At 52.0% G+C, this 18,681-nt stretch overlaps 1 protein-coding gene across 3 annotated transcripts in view; it reads right to left on the reverse strand.

The window, feature by feature from the left end:
- Nucleotides 1-18,681, reverse strand: part of HDLBP (high density lipoprotein binding protein) — a 72,683-nt gene that overhangs the window by 22,712 nt on the left and 31,290 nt on the right. For 2 of the 3 annotated variants that reach the window (XM_086720181.1, XM_086720183.1), the window contains 8 exons: nucleotides 12,039-12,103; nucleotides 10,729-10,841; nucleotides 9,189-9,346; nucleotides 7,746-7,961; nucleotides 2,282-2,488; nucleotides 1,982-2,197; nucleotides 1,257-1,463; nucleotides 1,017-1,124 (listed from right to left, as the gene is read on the reverse strand). In XM_086720181.1, the coding sequence (XP_086576307.1) occupies nucleotides 1,017-1,124; nucleotides 1,257-1,463; nucleotides 1,982-2,197; nucleotides 2,282-2,488; nucleotides 7,746-7,961; nucleotides 9,189-9,346; nucleotides 10,729-10,804 (1,188 nt within the window). In that variant the 5' untranslated portion in view covers nucleotides 10,805-10,841; nucleotides 12,039-12,103. Of the gene's footprint in view, nucleotides 1-1,016; nucleotides 1,125-1,256; nucleotides 1,464-1,981; nucleotides 2,198-2,281; nucleotides 2,489-7,745; nucleotides 7,962-9,188; nucleotides 9,347-10,728; nucleotides 10,842-12,038; nucleotides 12,104-16,474; nucleotides 16,596-18,681 lie in introns of those variants that run through there. The other variant, XM_086720182.1, reaches the window with a different exon arrangement.

Genomic DNA, 18,681 nt, shown 5'->3' on the forward strand with positions numbered 1-18,681 from the left:
CCACTTTCCCCACTGTTTCGCTGTGGCACTTTCCCTGTTACAGGCCTACTCCTCTTCGCTTACACGAAGAATGAGACGTGAGACAAGTATTGGGGCCCCTGGGTGACTCAGTCGGTTGAGCGTCCGACTTCAGCTCAGGTCATGATCTCACGGCTCTTCAGTTCGAGCCCCGCGTGGGGCTCTGTGCTGACAGCTCGGAGCCTGGAACCTGCTTCGGATTCTGGGTCTCCCTCTCTCTCTGCCCCTCGCCCACTAGCATTCTGTCTGTTTCTCTCTCTCAAAAATAAACATTAGAAACATTTTTTTAAAAAAGTCAAACAATGAGGACAAGCATTAGGGAGGAAATCTGAGCCCATGGAGAGCTGCCTGAAGGTGGTCCACAGGCAAGGCCAGCCCTGTCCCCGCTTACGACACACCAGGCAAGAAGGCAACGTGTGACAAGGGCATTAAGGGAGAGTGGCCCCAGGAAGCAGCTGCATTTGTGTGAACCAGGACCCTGAGCCTAAGGGAAACATGAAGAAGTCAACTGGAAACCCGCTGTGAGTCGGAGGGTGGTACGAAGGATGTGCTCCCGCGCAAGTCAGCCGGGGTAAGTCCACGGGGAGCTGTGGTCCCCTCCGGAAGACCAGGAAGACGTCAAGGACGGAAGTGTAAAGCATGAAAAGGCTGTAACACCGCACTTCAAACAAACGGCGCACGTGTGCTCTTCCAAGTTTACAGACATAACCATCGTGAAGTTACTACGCCCTAATACGTGAGATCTTTCCTAAGGTATCCACGACACCTAACGATACACACAGCTTCTGATTAAAAAGATCAAAAGAATGACAGATACATTAAAAACTTTATTATGTTCTTCCTCAGCCACCCATGTAAACGGACTGTCACAAACAGCAACTGACTTTTAAAAACCGTGCCACAGTCTTCAGAGGCATGCCCAAAATAAACAACAAATGTCAGCAACGGGATGACAAGATCAAAAACTCAGAACGAACACATCCGCAAGGCCCCCTCACCTTAGGCATCTGCTGAGTGATCTTGGCCAGGTTCTGCCCTTTCTTGCCAATGATGAATCGGTGAAGCCAGGAAGGAGCGGAGACGGACGATACCGTAAAACTGTTGGCCTAGGAAACCAGGGGGCAGAGCAGCGGGTTTGCGGGGGCCAGGTCACGCGTGTTCATGCTCACCAGAGCCAGGCGTGCGCTCCCCCGACGCGGTCCCTGCACCCAGCGCCCAGTGTCGCACGCGGCAGTTACCTTGGCATAGACTTCAGTCAGCGCCTGCCCCAGCTTTTCAGGCTCGCCTCGAAGTATCACAGTCTCGGAGATGCTGTCTGAGGGTGGGATCTCCACAGACACGCCTGTTCTTTCCAGGATCTCCTGTAAGGAATTGCCCTTGGGCCCGATGACATACTTGTGCTGGGACTTCTTTACCTCCACAGCGATGGTTGTGGTCTTCTTTTTCTAAGAGCACCATGAGGGAGTCAGAAGGGAGGACTCAGGAGGAATAGGTGGGAACAGAACACTGTCATCAAAGAAGGGGGGAGCAAGATGCAGAGCCTTACATACTCGTGAGCCCTTGCAAGTGAAGACGGGGACCAGCCAACCCCCAGAACCACCTCTGATCAAGGGCGGGGTTTCGTCCTCACAAGAATCACCTGAGAATTTAACTCAAGCCCAGACTGAAAAGTGCAAGTCCATGAGGTGAGGACACCGAGTCCTCCCCCTACCTCAAGGAGTATGGGGACTCCATGACGGGGACTCACAGCAGACAGCTAGCTCCAACATTTGACTGGATCTGGGTGCTACATCCAGCCCAGACGTCTAGCTCCAAGCTCTGTCCACTCTTTCCCTGCCCAACAGCTCCACCTGCTAACTAACTGGAAACTGAACTCATCTGGGCACAAGAGGGTAAGAGGCAGGGGCTAGACTTCAGCCACACCTCCAGATGACAGTCCCCACACTCTCTGCCCAACCAGTACCTTCTCCTCATAAATCTTCTTGATGCGAGCCACAGCCTGGGCCAACTGCTCCTTCTCTCCAGTGAAGACAATTTCTGTCCGGTTGACGCTGGGTGGGGGGATGTTGATGCGCGTCCCTGTCTCCTGCATGATCTCACCAACAAGTCGGTTATAAGGCCCAGCGATGAAGGGGTGGAATGCCTTCTCCACTTCCAGCCTCTCGACAGCACGTTTGTCCTGGAAAGGACAGAACAGAACCATGAAGGCACAGCTCTTGGGCTGAGGCCAATGCACACACACCAAGCCCTCACCTGGCCCCACCTGCTCAGCGGAGATGAGCAAGACTTCATGGCGAGCTTTCTCGATTCCTTCTTTGGTACCGGTGATCCTGATCTGATTGCTGGCGTCATCTGGGCGTGGGATCTGGATTTTGGTTGCAGTTTTGAGCTCTAAGTCTTGCAGTTTCTCTCCATTTTTGCCAATAACAAAGCGATGGTGTTCTTTGGGAATGGCAACAGTTGCTGAGGCCTGTAAGAGGAAGAGAGGCAGAGAAAACAATAGTATTTGTAGGTCCTGAAAAAGCATTATTCCTCCATGATATTCTCTCCGCCTGAAACGCCATTCTTGCCTGCCAGTGCCAGCCCATCCTTCAGAACACTCCCAGGTTAAATAAACATCATGGTCTTGGGGACGCTTACCCTGACCCCAAGGCTAGGAAAAGTTCAAGTGCAATACACCCCCCCAGGATCCCATGACACATGCTCTGCTGTCATAGTTAGTTAGAGGTACTGATTTGTTCAACAGCTTCTCAACGCAATGAGCCACCACGAGAACAGGAATATTCAAGAATGCGGCCTTGTTCTCCGCTGCCATGACTGCCAGCACCATCCTGGGACATGGTAGGAAAGCAGGTACGTAACTGACCACGTTAATTTTTGTTTCTGGAATACCAAGCTACTTTTATTTGCAGACAGAAGACCTATATCCCTAATAAACTCTTTTTCCTCTCTTTTACAACCAGTTAAAACAGACGACTCGTCTGAGGAAATAAAATAGAAATAGTCCAAAGCCTTCATCCAATGAGTCCAACTGCTAGAAATCAAGCAGGTTCCTGAAGTCCCAAAGAGCCAGGAGGACACAGGCTCCCAGTCTTCCCAACTCTGTGCAGAAAGTACGCACTAAGACAACTTAAAAAAGAAAAGCGTTAAAGCTCCCAACACTGGTGTAGCAGAAACTCCCGTATCAGCCACTTCCCCCTTCCCCCAAAATACCGTCTTATAGCAGACTACCTGACGTTCAAAACAAAAACATCATAGAGACCACGTAACAAGACCTCACTTCCCAACCAGCACAGAAAAAGACTACCGGCTTGTTACACATTCTGATCAGCTCACGTTTGCTCCAAAAATGGATCAATGAGGAAATCAGTTTATATAATTCATCATACCACTGACGTGTCATGACGTTGACGTAAGAAGAAAAATCAAACGATCACCTCCAGAAAATTTAAATCTATTTATGATTTAAAATGTGCAAGAACATGAACATCAATGGATGTGTTACTCCTGTAACATGACAAAAGGCATGCACCCTACTCAGCCTGTATTTAACGGGAAGTACCCACTGAGGTCTGCCCCCCCAACCTCCACTGCAGGGGGTCACCACAAAAGGAAACCCAAGGAAGCAAAGCAGGCACAAAGATGAGACAGGGAAGAGGCACGGGCCTGTGCCTTCCGGAGCCCCGGGAAACTACAACTTTATTAAACGTCTAAGGTCTATAACAGGGAGAAGAGCAGCACCAAAGCAGCTTTATCTTATGCTAACGGCAACTGGTTAGAAGACAGAATGCAAAAGAATGGCCATTTCTGACAGGCCAAAAAAAAAAAAAAAAAAAAGACAAAGTAGCTAAGTAGACACAACCCAACATAAGAGGTGGGGTCCCTGCACTAAAACTCACAGGACGGGGGCGCCCAGGCAGCGCAGGGGGGATCCGAGCACTAGAACTCACAGGACGGGGCGACTGGGCGGCGCAGGGGGGATCCGAGCACTAGAACTCACAGGACGGGGTGCCCCGGTGGCACAGTCGTTAAGCATCTGACTCAAGCTCAGGTCATGACCTCACGGTTCATGAGTCCGAGTCCCGCGTCAGGTGAGCCCCACTTCTCTCTCTCCCTTTCTGCCCCTCACTCACTTGTGCCCTCTTTCAAAAAAAAAATCACAGAACACTCCTTTAAAGCTCTAATGCAATTTTGAGCAAAAGGTAGATCATAAAGTTTTGCATGGCAGAACAAAAGAGAAAGGCACAAGGAAAATCTTGAAAGAGGACAGTACGGGAAGGGTACCAGTAACTGTACTAAATATAAATAATATAAAACTACTACTCTTAAAACAGAATATTAGCACACAGGAAGACAGACCAACAGGTCAGAACTGAAAACCCACAAACAGAAACAAGTTAATACGGAAACGTAGGACTTCATAAAAACAGCCACTCAAATCACTGGGAAAAAACTCTTTTAAAACTGGTGTCGACAACCTAACAGCCATATGGAGAAGGATGAAACTGGATGTGCCTCTCCCCCTGCTGGTAAGAAATTCCAAACATCCAGAACAAAAAGGGAAGAACACCCTTCCAGGCACCAGGAAAAGATGAAGTTTCTCATAATCCAGAAGTGAAACAGTTTCCCAGTGAGGACTCAAAATAACAACAGTAATGAACATGACTACACTTGAATAACCCGTCACACAGCAAAACACACCAAGGTCAAAAAACAAATGGCCAACTAGGAAGCGTTATTCATAAGGTGTATTACTGGTGCAGGTTTTTAAATTTTTTTTTTTAACGTTTATTTATTTTTGAGAGACAGAACACGAGCAGGGAAGGGGCAGAGAGAGAGAGGGAAACACAGAATCCGAAACAGGCTCCAGGCTCTGAGCTGTCAGCACAGAGCCCGACGCCAGGCTCGAACTCATGAAACGAACCATGAGATCATGACCTGAGCCCAAGTCAGACACTCAACCGACTGAGCCACCCAGGTGCCCCTCTGGGGCAGGTTTTAAGAGCCCTAATACACTGAGCAAGGTAGACTCTTTAACTTGATAGTGAAGGCCAAAGAACAAAGAGCACACAGAGCAAATGCAAAGTCTGTATTAAACAGACACTCAATCCTGAGCGCCTGGGTGGCTGAGTTGGTTTAGTGTCAAACTCTTAATTTCGGCTCAGGTCCTGATCTCCGGGTCGGTCGTAAGATCAAGCCCCACGTCAGGCTCTGCACTGACAGTGTGGAGGCTGCTTAAGATTCTCTCTCTCCCCTCCCCCACTCACACTTTCAGATAAGTAAATAAAACAATTCTGCTCATCTGAAAAATCCAAATTAAAAGTACACTCAGCTACTTTCCAGAAGGCCAAAAGCCCAAGCATCTGACAGGCGGGGCAAGCCTGTGGGGGAGGCCCCCGGGTGCACCTGGGGGCCAGGGCTTGGCTGCTACAGAGAAATTAAGTATGCACTGCCCTCAGACCAGCACAGACCAGCCACCTCACTGCTAGGAAACTCATCTTCGGACAGACAGGGTAAAACAGGAAATCCCATATGTACAAGGTTTTCAACCAGACACACTTATAACAGAAGTCAGGGAGGCACCCAAATGCCCATCAACAGGAATGCCTGAACAACTTCCAGCACACGCACAGAGCACCGTGCACCCAAGTAAGAAAGGAGAAGAGCCACTGTTTGCTGATACGTATACATCTCCAAAAAATACTCAGGAAAAAACAGGATGTAGGGCAAGGTTGATTACAGCAAGTTATCTTTTGCTTCTATTCTCAAACCCAAACAAGGGAAGGATAAATCAAAGACTAAGAATGGTCACCTGGCAGGGGAGGGAGATGGGGGGGGGGGGGCTGCGGAAGCTGTCTCTGACAGAATCTTATCACACAGCTCTGACTCTGTCCCAAGCTAACTGTATCTCAGGATGAGAGCATGAACTCCTTCAAGCAATTTTAAGACTCCATCACCTTTCATCTTAATTAGAACTACCAGTTTGCACTCATGCAACTTCCTAATAAAAAGGCACAGAAGGGCACCTGGGTGGCTCAGAGAGTTAATCGTTTGGCATCGCCTCAGGTCAGGATCTCGCGGTTCGTAGGTTCGAGCCCTGCGTTGGACTTTGTGCTGAGAGCTCAGAGCCTGGAGTCTGCTTCGGATTCTGTGTGTCTCTCTCTGTCCCTGCCCCCTCATGCTGTCTCTTCCCCTCTCTCAAAAATAAACTTCAAAAACAATTAAAAAAAAAAAAAAAAAGGCACAGAGTTCCTGGATGAACAGTTGACTTTACGTCTGTGGCTACAGTTGGCCTGCACGTCTCTGTGTTCGAAATCAGGGCATGATGGACACGAATGATCACTCCAGAAGGCGGCAGGAGGCCAAACCAAAGGGGGTCCCACTGTCCAAAGGTGATGCAAACTTCACCATAAAGGACTAAATCAACACATCAAAAGTTCATAATGACAGTGAGAAGATTCCCGGGTCCCCCGTGAAGATGCCAGGGTGCCAACGTAGTCTGAACACTGACTCAACAGGTGGCAGAGGAAAGTTCTTCACAAGAAGACCAAGTTAATGGGGAGGGAGTTAGAAAACTGCCATCTGCACCCCACTGAATTTAAGCCGTCTGCAGATGATAACAGTACTAAGCAAAAGATCAGGAACTTTATTAGTGGATGGATTTGCTGAAAACTGGAGTCTAGTCTTGGAATCAATAACAACCACACAGGACCACCCGCAAGTTTCCTTGCCGAACAAGTTGAACATCAAAGTAACCAACCCCTGGATCTAACCCCCAGTTTACAGGAAGTAACAGTGGACGGTGGGACAAAGCAAATACCTGCTTATCCCAGAAAATCAAAGGCACCAAGAAGAGGAGGGGAGGGCACTACTGAGGAATCAAAGAGGGCATGAGCACAAGACGCCCAGCAGGCAGGCCTGGTGTGGATGCCGATTTGAACTCCAAAGACAACTGGAGATAATTAATGTAAGAAGTCCACAGACTGGGATTAGTATGTATATATTATGAAATTACTATTACTTTTAGGGGTGCCTGAGCGGCTCAGTCCCTCAAGTGTCAGACTCGTGACCTCAGCTCAGGTCACGATCTCACAGTTTGTGGGATCAAGCCCCACATCAGGCTCTGCTCCAACAGCATGGAACCTGCTTGGGATTCTCTCTCTCCCTCTCCCACGCACACTCATTCGCTTTCACTCCGTCTCTCAAAATAAGTAACACACTTAAAAATTACTGTTAACTTTAACGAGTAACAGCCTGGTAGATTATACTTTTAAAAAGGTGGGGGGTAGATTACAGATGAATGTATCTGGGATCAGCTTTAAAGTAAAGGGAGGTGTAGGGGGAGTGGAGTGGGTCAGGTCTTCTCCCACCCAGTGCTCACTCACAAAATACTCAAATATTCACTGACCAGTAAACAGCAAGTCTGAGAACTGATTACATGTCAGCAGCAAGGTGAAGTGCTGCCTGTGTTTCAGGACTTCGGTCCCTGAAGCCAGTGGAGAGTTAGTGACTTTCCCATGGCCCACAGGACGGGGTGAGTGAGAGTGTGGACAGCACAGGGCAGTTCCCCTCCTCCCTGCTAAGTCCCTGCTCTTGCCCCACAGCCCCTCATCTTTTAGCCACAACATTCTAGAGCCAGCTCCCCCAGGAGTTTGCAGAAGATCAGTGGCAGGTGGGGAGAACCCCCATTTCTCCACCTGCTCAGGAGAACTCAGCTGGGGACCCACCTGAGTCTGCAGTCTAGCAACAATGTCCTTCCGGGCTTTCATGACAGCATCCAGCTTCCCCGACACCATGATGGAGAGGCCCTGGTCTTTGGCGAGAGACAGCTCCAGATGGGCGCCAGTCCTCTGCATGATCTCCAAGCAGATTTTTGCTTGTTCACCTTCTCCAAACTGGTTCATGTCCTTGTATTTTCTCTCCTCCAGGGGCACATGGAACACCTGCTCAGGAAAAGACAAAAAAGGGAAGGTAAAGAGATCAAGAGACGGAGAACACTTAGGTGCGTAGGCACCGAATACAGAGTCAAGAGCCTGAGTCCGCAGACTCCTAAGTATCCCGCCTCCTCCCCTCCCTTGCTCTACAGCCAGAGAGGGGGTGCCGCAGAAAGCACCTCAGGGCAGGAGGCCGCCCTCCAGTGAAGACAACTATACCCCAATACAAATGGACAGCAAGGAAGCACCAGGTAAGAGCGCACTGAAGGAAACACACAGGGAGGCAAGAGGGGCTGAGGGACAAGGAGACAGAGAAAAGCCATACTCAGAGGGGAGAGTGAGCAAAAGGGAGAGGGCAATAAAAAGGGGGCACATAAGGGAGCAGCGTGAGCACGAGGGGGTGTTGTCCAAGCAGGAGAAAGGAAGGAACCGGATTCCCCAGCCCACTCTGCAGCAAGATGAGGGCAACAAAGGGTTCGGGCAGAGGTAGGCACGTGGACTGATGACTCAGGACGCTCCAGCTGCTGGACGGAGAAGGCACTGAGCAGAGGCAAGAGTGGAAGTGGAAGGAACCAAAATGACTCTTGGTTTTGGGCCTGAACCCCTGAGTAAAACATGGTGCATTTAATAAGATTGGGAAGACTGGGGAGACACCAGGCCTGTGTCAGATAGCTGCCGGAAAGGTGGAAAGACCCAGGATGCAGTCGGTTAGGAGGTTCAGGCTCAGGGGACTTCTTGGCACATGGGTGGCAGGTAATCAACAAGCACGATCCGACAAGAGTTCACATGGGAGACGGGGTTCACCTCACCAATGTCCCAGGTCAGGAGAGCAGAGAGATGGACTAGTGAGATCAAAGAAAGCCACGGAAATGGGTGTCCCGGAGCCAAAAGGAGAAGACTTGCTTTGACATGGGGGGACAGAAGGCAGAAAAGACAGACAAGTTCCTGTTGGAGCTGGTGATGTGGAAAGCCACTTTCAGCAGTTAGGAGCAGAGACTGGATTGCAGCAGAGACTGAAGAGCCAAGGGATCCGCTCCTTCTGAGCGCCAGGGCTACGCGGTGGGCGTGAGGACAGCTGCCCCAGCAGTGGGGAATGATCTACCCTGAAAGCCGCACCCCCCCCCCCCCCACCCTGCATGCCCAAAGCATTCCCATTTCTGTGTGTTCAAAACCCACTCCCTCAGGTGCTACCACTTCCACTTGGAATGGCAGAGGAAGAAAGAACGGAGTTTCTACCTGAGTGATGACGGAAGCTTTGATGGGCCGGATCTTGTTACTCCAGGCGCCAGCAGGCTCCTGGGCGTTTTCCAAGCAAGCCGATTTCTCAGGGAGTGGAGGGAAGGCATCTTTGTAGGTTGGAGGGTCGCTCTCCTCTTCTGAATTTAAAGTAGCAACTGGACCAGCCGACACAGATTAAAAGGAAGCACACCACTTTCAACATTAGACGAAAAAGACACTTGGAGACTTTTAATGTCAAAATAAATCAATAAAAGAGAGCAACAAAACATTAATTGTGAGTGACACTCCACCCCCATCTCTTCATTTAGTGACGGTAAAGGGCCCTGTGAGCTCACCAGGCCCAGCACCCTCAGGTTCAGCATGTGGCCTGGAGGGGCCAACCCCGACAGCAGGTGCCGTGCTCCTCCCTGAGTGGGGTGAGCCCCGTGAAAACAGGCCTTACCACAAAGAATTTGAGCCCAAGAGTCTTCTAATCCTTGCTTACAGAATCACAACTATGACAACGCCTGGCACATAATCAACCCTTAAATATGCAGAACAGAATAATGTCAGTGCCCACTCAGCACTGCCCTCGAGACCCGCCTCCGCGGCAGACCCCGGCCGATCTCCCACTGTGCTGACAATGACTTGTGCAGGAGCTGCCGTCTCTGACCACCCCCTCCCAACTGCACAGGAGCCAACAAGCCTGGTGGAAACCGGGCCCCGGAGCATTCATCACCTCCATCCCCCACAGAGCCCTAATCATTCACGGTTTTTTTGTCCCATTCACCAGAGCTCCGTGAAAGCAGGAGCGGGGCTGTTCTGGATCCCCCCCGAGTGCCTCGGCAATGGTAGCGCCCCGCAAAAACCACTGTGAATGGATGTGCACACAGAGCAGGGAGATGACCTTTGGAATGAGACAGGCCTACGTGCCACTCCGGGCTCACCACTTCTGGCCACGTGGCTGTGCTATCCCAGGACGCCAAAAAGCCTCCGCGCTGACAAGCAGCCGGGTCCTGTCAGTGCCTGGCGTCCCTCATCTAGAGAGGGAAACAACCCTACGGGGCAGCTGGATGGCGCGTGGCAGTGCTTGGGTCTCCACTGCCCTAGCAATAAATGAGCACTCGAAACACGGCCAGTGGGACTTACAAAGTAAAATTTTAATTAAACTTAAGAACTGATAGTTGATTCAGTTATTAGAAAACGTTGAAAGTTGAGAACAGGCTGGAATAGAAAACCCTACTCTCTCACCTGAAAATTTTATAGAATCTGCATACAGATGAAGGATTATAAATGAGAATTTAGCATTCAAATTAAATTATCCTGTTTATGTAAATACACACCAGATCTTGCAGGATTTTAGCTCAACACAACTGGGAAACAGCAATTCTGAAAAAGAATCCCGTTAATTCCCAGTGACCACAATCACCGGCTTTCCAGAAAGCGGTCCACAGTTTGAGAGTTTCTGTATCCAGAAATACTGGCAGAAAGATCTGACAAAGATGCCGAAGGAGCGACGTCTCAGAGTGAAGGAGAAAGGCACAAAAGGGGCCGTCACCTTTGATCTGCTGCGGAACCAGCCCACTTCGGTGTTCAGCAAAGCTCTCTTGGGTCAAAACTGCAACGGAGCTCATGGTTGATCTCGCGCCCGCGCACAATCCGGGTGAGCCACTGAAGCAGGAAGGAGGGAGTCAGAGAGAAGAAAGTCAAGGCACAGCGAGACCGTTAAGTTTGGCGTTTCGGCCAGGTGTTTAATCGTTTCACCGGCAAACCACACCATTCTCCTCACAACCTGTGAGGTACCAGGACACTCAAACTTTCACTAAGTGATGAAAGGCAAAACGCAAGTGAAGGACGGTCCGTGGACAACTCTCCCCTCCAAGTTTGGCCGCTAAGTGAGGAGGCGGAGGCTCCAACTGAGCGCTCCAGTCCCATGAAGCCCAGGGGCGGCGAAAGCCTGCAGACTGACACCTGGACAGCCATCCTAACATCTGCCTCAGATATTCCGGGGGTTGGTTCACCCGCATGCCTCCTAATGCTCAAGAGATCACGTGACAGCTGCTACCAAAAGCCAATCAAACAGCGTCTGCAGGGATCTCAGGCACCACGGGCACTACAGGCAAGGCCCAGGGCACCGCACAGCTTGGCGATGCAGTCTGGTCCACGGTGGGGGATGGGGTGGGGATGGGGAGCAGCTTCTTTCACTGGAACAGCAAGAAGCAGGATGGGCAAGTGCCTCTGACAGGTGGGGGCTGGGGATTCTTTGAAGTCCTGTGTCTCAGGGGTCACAGGGGACCCGCAGGTATAGAGTTCCTCAGTCCAGGGAAAGAACCATGCAGTCTCTGCCTCCAGACCTGCTGCCCGGGCACCCCGTACTCAGCGGGACTCCAGGGCTCTAAAAGCCACAGCCCCTTATTTGGAAAAGGGGGCTCTTTCAGCACGGAAGCCGTGGTGTTTGCTTCCCCCTTTCAACTCGAGGCGAGCTCCACGCTGCTGTGAGAATGAAGAGCCCACTTTTTTCACACAATTACGCACCAATCTGTATGTACCGCTGTGGCAAAAAAGTAGTAAGAGAGCCAACTGATGGAAAAAAGTGAAGTTTTTGTGTCATTCTCACAACTCAGAACTCTTCCTAAATCCAAGAAAATTAAGCTCTACATTCCTAAAGAGAACACAACCCAAATTCAGACGATCCTGACTAAACACAAAACTTGAACACAGTCGTGGAAGCCAGACGACACACCTGCAGGGCACACGTGCATGCCGCCCGAGTCGCGATGTGGAGCCACAAGTCTCTCTGAACCACTAGAAACGTGTGCGCGCGCGGCTCTGGGACGGGAAACCTCTGGAAAAGATGGTCAAACTTACCAGCAAAGCGGTCAGTAGCCAGAGAGTCCGTCCCGAGGCCGCCTCTGTCAGCCTGCCAGTTTTTGCTGGTGTGGGACAGGAAGGGAGCAGGAGCGAGAAGAAAACCAGAGAGAAGTTACTTATCTGTATTCTACAACCCAGGTCCGTTTACCTCCTAAACAGAAAAGGGCGCGACATCATCTACACTTCGGTATTACCACCAACATTTAGACAAGTTTTTTGGGAAAAAAGGGGAAGCTCTCTGCCCTTAGGCTATCAGTTTCAAACAAAACCTATTACAGTAAAATGTAAACCATCTAGAACTTTTAGGGGGCAATTTTTCCCTGGAACGGAGTGAGCCCTTAACACCGAAACTTTTCAATTGACCCATTTTGAAGTAAAATCCTTACAAACTTGATGGTCTGTTCTCTTGCGTGGTTGACGAATTTCTCCTGCACCCCTCTTAATCTCTGACTGCTAACCCAGGAGGAAAAACATTCTGTGACACAAAACAGAATGTGGACCTCGGGGGGCTCCTCCTGAGCATCTCGGGGTGAACGAGAGCTGCTGTCTTCATGAGCTCGCTGTGCCTTGTGGTTACTCTGTTCCCGTTGTTATCCTGTAAAAGTCCTCTGGTCCCTTCTAATCCACTGGGGATTTAGAAACCAGGCCATAAAATAGCAGGGTTGGAAGGGACCTTCAAAGGCCATCTGGGGAGGACCGAGAACCACTCTGTGAAGTAAGAGGGTGTGGGTCACCTTGCCTTAGGGACTTTGGGAGAGTGAGGCTGCCAGGTAGGTTACCTGCCACTTTACGCAAACCAGCACACACACAGGGACAAGGTGCGAGAAGGTGGACTTTCCAACAAAGGTTGGGTATGTGTCTGAGATGGGAGAATCGACAGCAATAATAAGAACATCCTGCTACCTAACTGTAGAATAACATCCCCAAATTCTTGCCTGTGATACGTTTAATTCAGGAGTTAGGAAGACAATTCATGGCAATCAGGGGTGCACCAACAGACTGAGGTCTCATTGTCCAGCAGCATTTCAGAAATTAAAACAGAAGCAAACAAAACAAAACAAAAAACAAAAAAAATAACAACTCTAAATGCAAGGCTTCAGTCACACGGGGAAAGTGCCACAAGCCAGAGGCCAGAGCCTCTCTGGGGCCCCAGTCCCACCAGATCCTGGTGTGCACCCTAAGGCAGAGGGAGAAAAGTGGAGACAAACTGACCAAGACAATTTTATTTAAGAACCCGTCTCCAATAATTCTAACCCGCAAGTCCTACTGAAGACTACGGCTCTTCCATTAAATCAAAGTACCAGAGCAGCACGTTCACATGTTGATTTTGACAAGGTGCAGGAAGTGAGCACTCCTTGCAATCCCACATGTCTGGCCAGGGCACACTTAGCTAGTCCAGGCACAAGATGGAGGTGTTCTAAGTCAAAGCACCGACAGCGAGGCCAGGACCCAGGCATCCACCCTGCCTTTGTCGCTCAGAACTCCCACGTGGGTTGCACCTGCCCTTTTACCTGCCAACCTTGCATCTCAACAGCCTCCCTCCCACTCCAGGTCATGAGGAGTCCCTGTTACTTCCTAAAACCCTCAGACACCCCCCTAGTAACTCAGGTTCCCCACATGATAGACTAGACCCACACCCTCTTCTCTGTGCACCTACTGACCGGTCCTCTCGCCTTCCTTGACAGGACAAATCTTCCGTGCCTGGTGAAAGCCACACAGCAACCCTGCAAGGTACAGTCACTGTCCATATCCCCTCCAGCCACAGGTCTGTGACAAGCAATTCCCACTCTGCACCTAGAGTCACGTTAGAGGACGAATTCCTGAAGGTCCCTGCTGAGATAACTCACACACCTTTCAAAAATCCATTCCAGCTCGCTCTTCCATGGGACCTTGTAGTGCGAGAAACACAAGAAAGGATCGCACACCTACTAACGTACCAGAGTGAGCGCCTGTCCCAGAGCCTCTAACACCCCCACGTGCACACAGGCCCCCGGGGCAACAGAAGGACAAGTGGATCTCCAGAAAACTCCAGACTTGTTTGACAGGATACACTGGGTCTCGTCTCCAGATTGCCAATGGTAGTTTATCACAGCTGGAAATGAATGGATCACAACCAACAACAGAGTTAACATCTGGGGTTTTGATATCCTCAGATAAGATGGCTTTTTTTTTTTTAAATAAACTTCTCAAAACCCTGTCTTAAGGATCCATTTTAAGCACATACCTGATGACCCTTCTCTTAAGGCTCTGCTCTAAGATTTTATAAAAGGCTGATCTCAGCCCTCCTAACGTGCTCGCAGCATGACAGTCTACCTGCCTCTACGTCTACAAATCAGCACCAGAGAGACTGTCCCCCACAGCTCTATGCCCGCCCCAGCCTGCTCCCCGCAAGCCCTCACTCTGCCTTCACGGACAACACACAGCAAGAGGACTCCCACTCCAGAGTCCTTGGACGACCGCACAGTGACCACTGCTATCTTAAGTTCGCAGGAGCCCTGACACAAGCCCCACCATCAAGGAGTACAGGCCAAACACATGCTATGGCAGGTCCTCGACTGATGTACTAACACTACTCAAATCAGGCTTGAAAGGGACCTTCAGCAACCTTTGAATACCACTGGACAGGCCCCTGCACTGCCTTCCAAAGGAGCCTCGCTCCACCTCTACACATCAGAATAGCGTGCCGTATACAGTGGCAAGATCCACAACTTTATTCCCCTTTCTCGCCACAGAGAACAAGGCCGCTCTTTTCTGCAAGATCGCTTCAGCCTCGTGGAGCGGTCTCCTCCGGGTTTTCCCCAGATCGCCCCAGACCCTACATCATTTTGCTTGTTCTCAACTACTTTCCCTGCAGGAAGCATTCAGACCCACTTAATGCAAATCTTCAACTATCCTCACCCTGGACTTTAACTCTTGTTTCCCAAAGTTTAAGTGTCCACAGGGGGGAAAAAGGCACCTCTCAAAATATAACTGTGCAGCAGCAGAGCTAGAACCAAAGGAAAGGGGACAGACAGAAGCAAAGAGAGAGAGAGAGAGAGAGTGTCCTCCGTGGCAGGGAGCTGCAAGCACTCCTGACTGCTGCGTGGGAGAAACACAGTCACAACGTCCGTGGATCACATCTGGAACTCGGTCCTAACAAATACACCACAGAAAATCTTTAAAGAGAGAATTTTACTTCCTTTGCTTCTGGACAAGTACATGTGCATTCCCTTGTGACCTTGTCAATTACATTTCCCCAGCGAGAAGTCTATGCAGGGAGAACTCCCGAGGAACAGAACAGAGAGGTACGCCCGGGCCACCTAACAAGCTCCTGCTTCACGCGCCAAGACAGGACTGAATGTGCTTGGTACTAAACACCCGCAGTGCAAACTCAGACTTCTTTCCTCTTCTTCCAAGATTAAAACTATTTACTTTTATGCCTACAGTAAGCCTACAAGGAAAACCGATTTTTTCTCCAACATACTTCTCAAGGCCCACACGCTGAACTTGAGAACAAAAACGCGCTCCCCACGGGCCAAAAGTTCGAACGAGGGCCAGGTGAGCGGCTCCCCCAAGTTCTGAAGTCGGCACCCGTCCCGCAGGAGGAACTTTCGCAGATGCCACCTCAGCAGGCCCTCCCACAGGCCACGCGAGCCCGCGGGCGGGGACAGGCTTAAAGGGGCAGTAACGCGCTCGGCCTCCCCGCCTTTCATCCAAATTCGGTATTTTTCCGTAATGCACTTTTCGTGCGCCGACCCTGGGGTGCGTCCAAGTTGCACTGCAGCCCCCCAGGGCAGCAGACCCACCCGACCACGTAGGCAGGCAGCAGGTGAAGGTGCGGCTAGGCCTGCACGGGGCCCTACCGCCCTGCTGGCCCGAACCCTGCCCTTCGGGACCCGCGCTGCACCCCCAGCCCTGCAAGCCTCCCCCCAACCCGAGCCGGGGGAGGGGCGCGCGGGGGGGGGGTGGGAGGGGTCAACTCAGCGGCCGGACGCCCACGTCAGCGGCCGGGGCCCAGGTCGGCCTCCCCTCCCCCACCCTGGGCTAGGGGGCTGGGGGGGGGAGTGGGCGGCACGGAGAGAGAGGGACTTCGTGGGGGCGGGCGCCGCAGAAGGCGAGGGTTGGGGGTGGGGTGGGCGCGGGCCGGCATCGCGGACTCGGGAAAGTTTCTCACTCTTCCCAAGCCGGCGCTGCGGCCCATGCGCAGTGGTGACACGTAGCCGCCCCCCGGGCCGGGCCGAGCGGCGGAAGGGGAGGGGGCGCCCGGGAAAAGGAGGGGGCGCCCGGTTGGCGGCGGGGGAACGGGGGAGGCGGCCGCGGCCCCTCCCCCGCCCGGCGCTCCACGTCGGCAGCCCGCGCCCCGCCCGCCCCGCGCCCCAACTTCCCCGCGCCGCCGACCCCCACCCCTGCTCGCGCACGACCCACCCCCCCCCCCCGCCCCGGCCCGCGCTCACTCCTTGGGGTCGGCCCGTCCGTCCCGCCGTCCGCTCGCCGCCGCCGCCGCCGCCGCCGCGGAGTAGCCGGCCGCGCTCCGAGGCCGGCGCCCGGGCCCCCGCGGCTATATAGGGCGGCGGCTCCAATCCCGCCGAGACACGTCAGGCGGCGGCCGCCCCGCCCCGTCCCGCCCCCCCCCGCCGCCGCCGCCGCCGCCGCCGCCGCCGCGCCCACGCCCCGCCCCCGCCGCCCCCCGTGGGGTCCCCACTCGCGGCCCCAGTCCCGCCGCGCAAGGCCGAGCAGCCTGCAGACCGGGCTCAACTCCGAAAGAGCTCTGCGGCCCTTGGGGCGGGGGTGAAAGGGGGTCGGAGAGTTGAGAAATGCATCTGCCCACCCCACCCCCCACGACCGGCCAGCCGAGCCGCTCCAGAAGCGAGGTCACTAGCAATACTGCCTCCCCACCCAAGAATAAAACAAGGGACCTCGAAAGGCACCCCAAGGGAAACTGTTGCCCGCCGCCCCCGCCCCCAGCATTTACAACTCCCCACTCTGTCCTAACCAAACTCCATGCAAACACGGCCGGCCTGGCCCCAAAGTTCGGGCACAAACTTTCCTTCCTTCTCACTGCCAGGTGGTTCAGTTCCTTGCATCCCTACTCTATTCCCTGGCTACCAGTTAAATCCCCTTCACTGAAATTGGTAAGAATGGGTGTGCCTACTATGCGCAACACTAGATCCAGCAGGAGAGAAGATCCCTGCCCTCAGGCAGACTTCCACCCTAGAGGGGGAGAATGGCAGGTCAGGTTTGCACTGTTTTAAATCAAGGGTACAGGTCTCCTGCAGGAGTTTGTATATATGAGTTTATATCTCTGATGGAAATGTCAGGAACAGATTCCTGCATCAATTATGGAAGTGCACCACAGATACCTGGGGCCACAGGGGGCAAGAGGCAGGGAGGGACATATGAGGGATTGTGGGTACTGCCAGGTGGGCTTAAACAGGAACCAGGTCAGCACAGCCTATAGTTCTGGTACAGGTGTTGCTTAGGTTCCGAGGATGACTTAGAGTTTTGAGTGGCAGGTTTGACCAGATGTACTTTTTGAGTAGAATGCAGTCAAAGTATGTGGTTGGGGGGCTGAGCTACTGCAGTGGTTCAGTCTGAAGATGACACCAGCTTTCCACTATGGTTGGCAAGGGTACATGAACTAGGTGGCCAAATTTGGAAGGCAGCACCAAGAAGTCCCTCATTGATTGGAGGCAGAGCACAACAGCAGTTAAGAATGGCAGGGAGGTTCTTGGCTGCCCTCACAGAGATGAGGAGACTGAAGGAAGACTTGAATGGAGAGGGGGAGTGTGCTGCAAAAACTCACAATGGAGATGTGATGTGTGAGATGCCCACTGGTTGGTCAAGTAGGCAAAACTGTACATACAAGCTGAAGGCTAGGGAAGAAGCCAAGCCCAGCCCAGACACCGGGAACCCTTTAAGACATCATTGGGGGAGAGAAAACCATGGAAGGCAGACAAAAATCCACCACTTGGAGCCAAGGACTCACTGCCAAAGCAGCACCCAAACTCCCTAGAATAGGACATGGACAGGTTCCATGGCCTTAGACTTGGGAGAAGCTCTTAAGCACCAAGGAATTCTGTAGCGTCCCTTACTACATTATTAGCGTTTGTAAGGTAGGCCTTCTGTCCAGACCAATCAACCAGCAACTCAGACAAGTGTGTTGTGCTGTTGTTTTGCTTTGAAGTCTCAGGACTGGGTTGGGGGCGGGGGGGGGGGGGGGGTGGTAAAGGGGGAAAACAGGAGGGATTCGTGAGCAGCTGGCAGGTCCACTGTCCAGGAACTTCCAGTGAAGCTTGGAAGTCACCACAGACAGAAGCTCATACAGTAGCTGGTGCATGGAAGGCCTTGAAAGAAGTTTAAAAACATACAGTTAACAAAAAAATATTACATAATACAAAGTTGAATTTGTGCTACAAACCATCCCAGGGTGCTTCTTTGCTGATAATTATGACCAGCTTTTCTTCCCAGCAAGCTTCAGTGTATTGAAACTAAGTTTGTAGAGGCAAATTTTGAGAGGGTTGCGTCCAGCTACAGTCACGCGGGATAATGTGCGAACCCCCTATGGCTACATCAAGAAGTGAACATCAGTCTGTGACATTTGGGTTTTCAGCCCTCAAAGGGACATGGGAGATGTGGGCCAGTTCAAGGTAAAAAGAACAGA

This window comes from Puma concolor, chromosome C1 (genome assembly GCF_028749965.1).
Source record: "Puma concolor isolate L17-30 chromosome C1, mPumCon1.1.hap2, whole genome shotgun sequence".
NCBI lineage: Eukaryota > Metazoa > Chordata > Mammalia > Carnivora > Felidae > Puma > Puma concolor.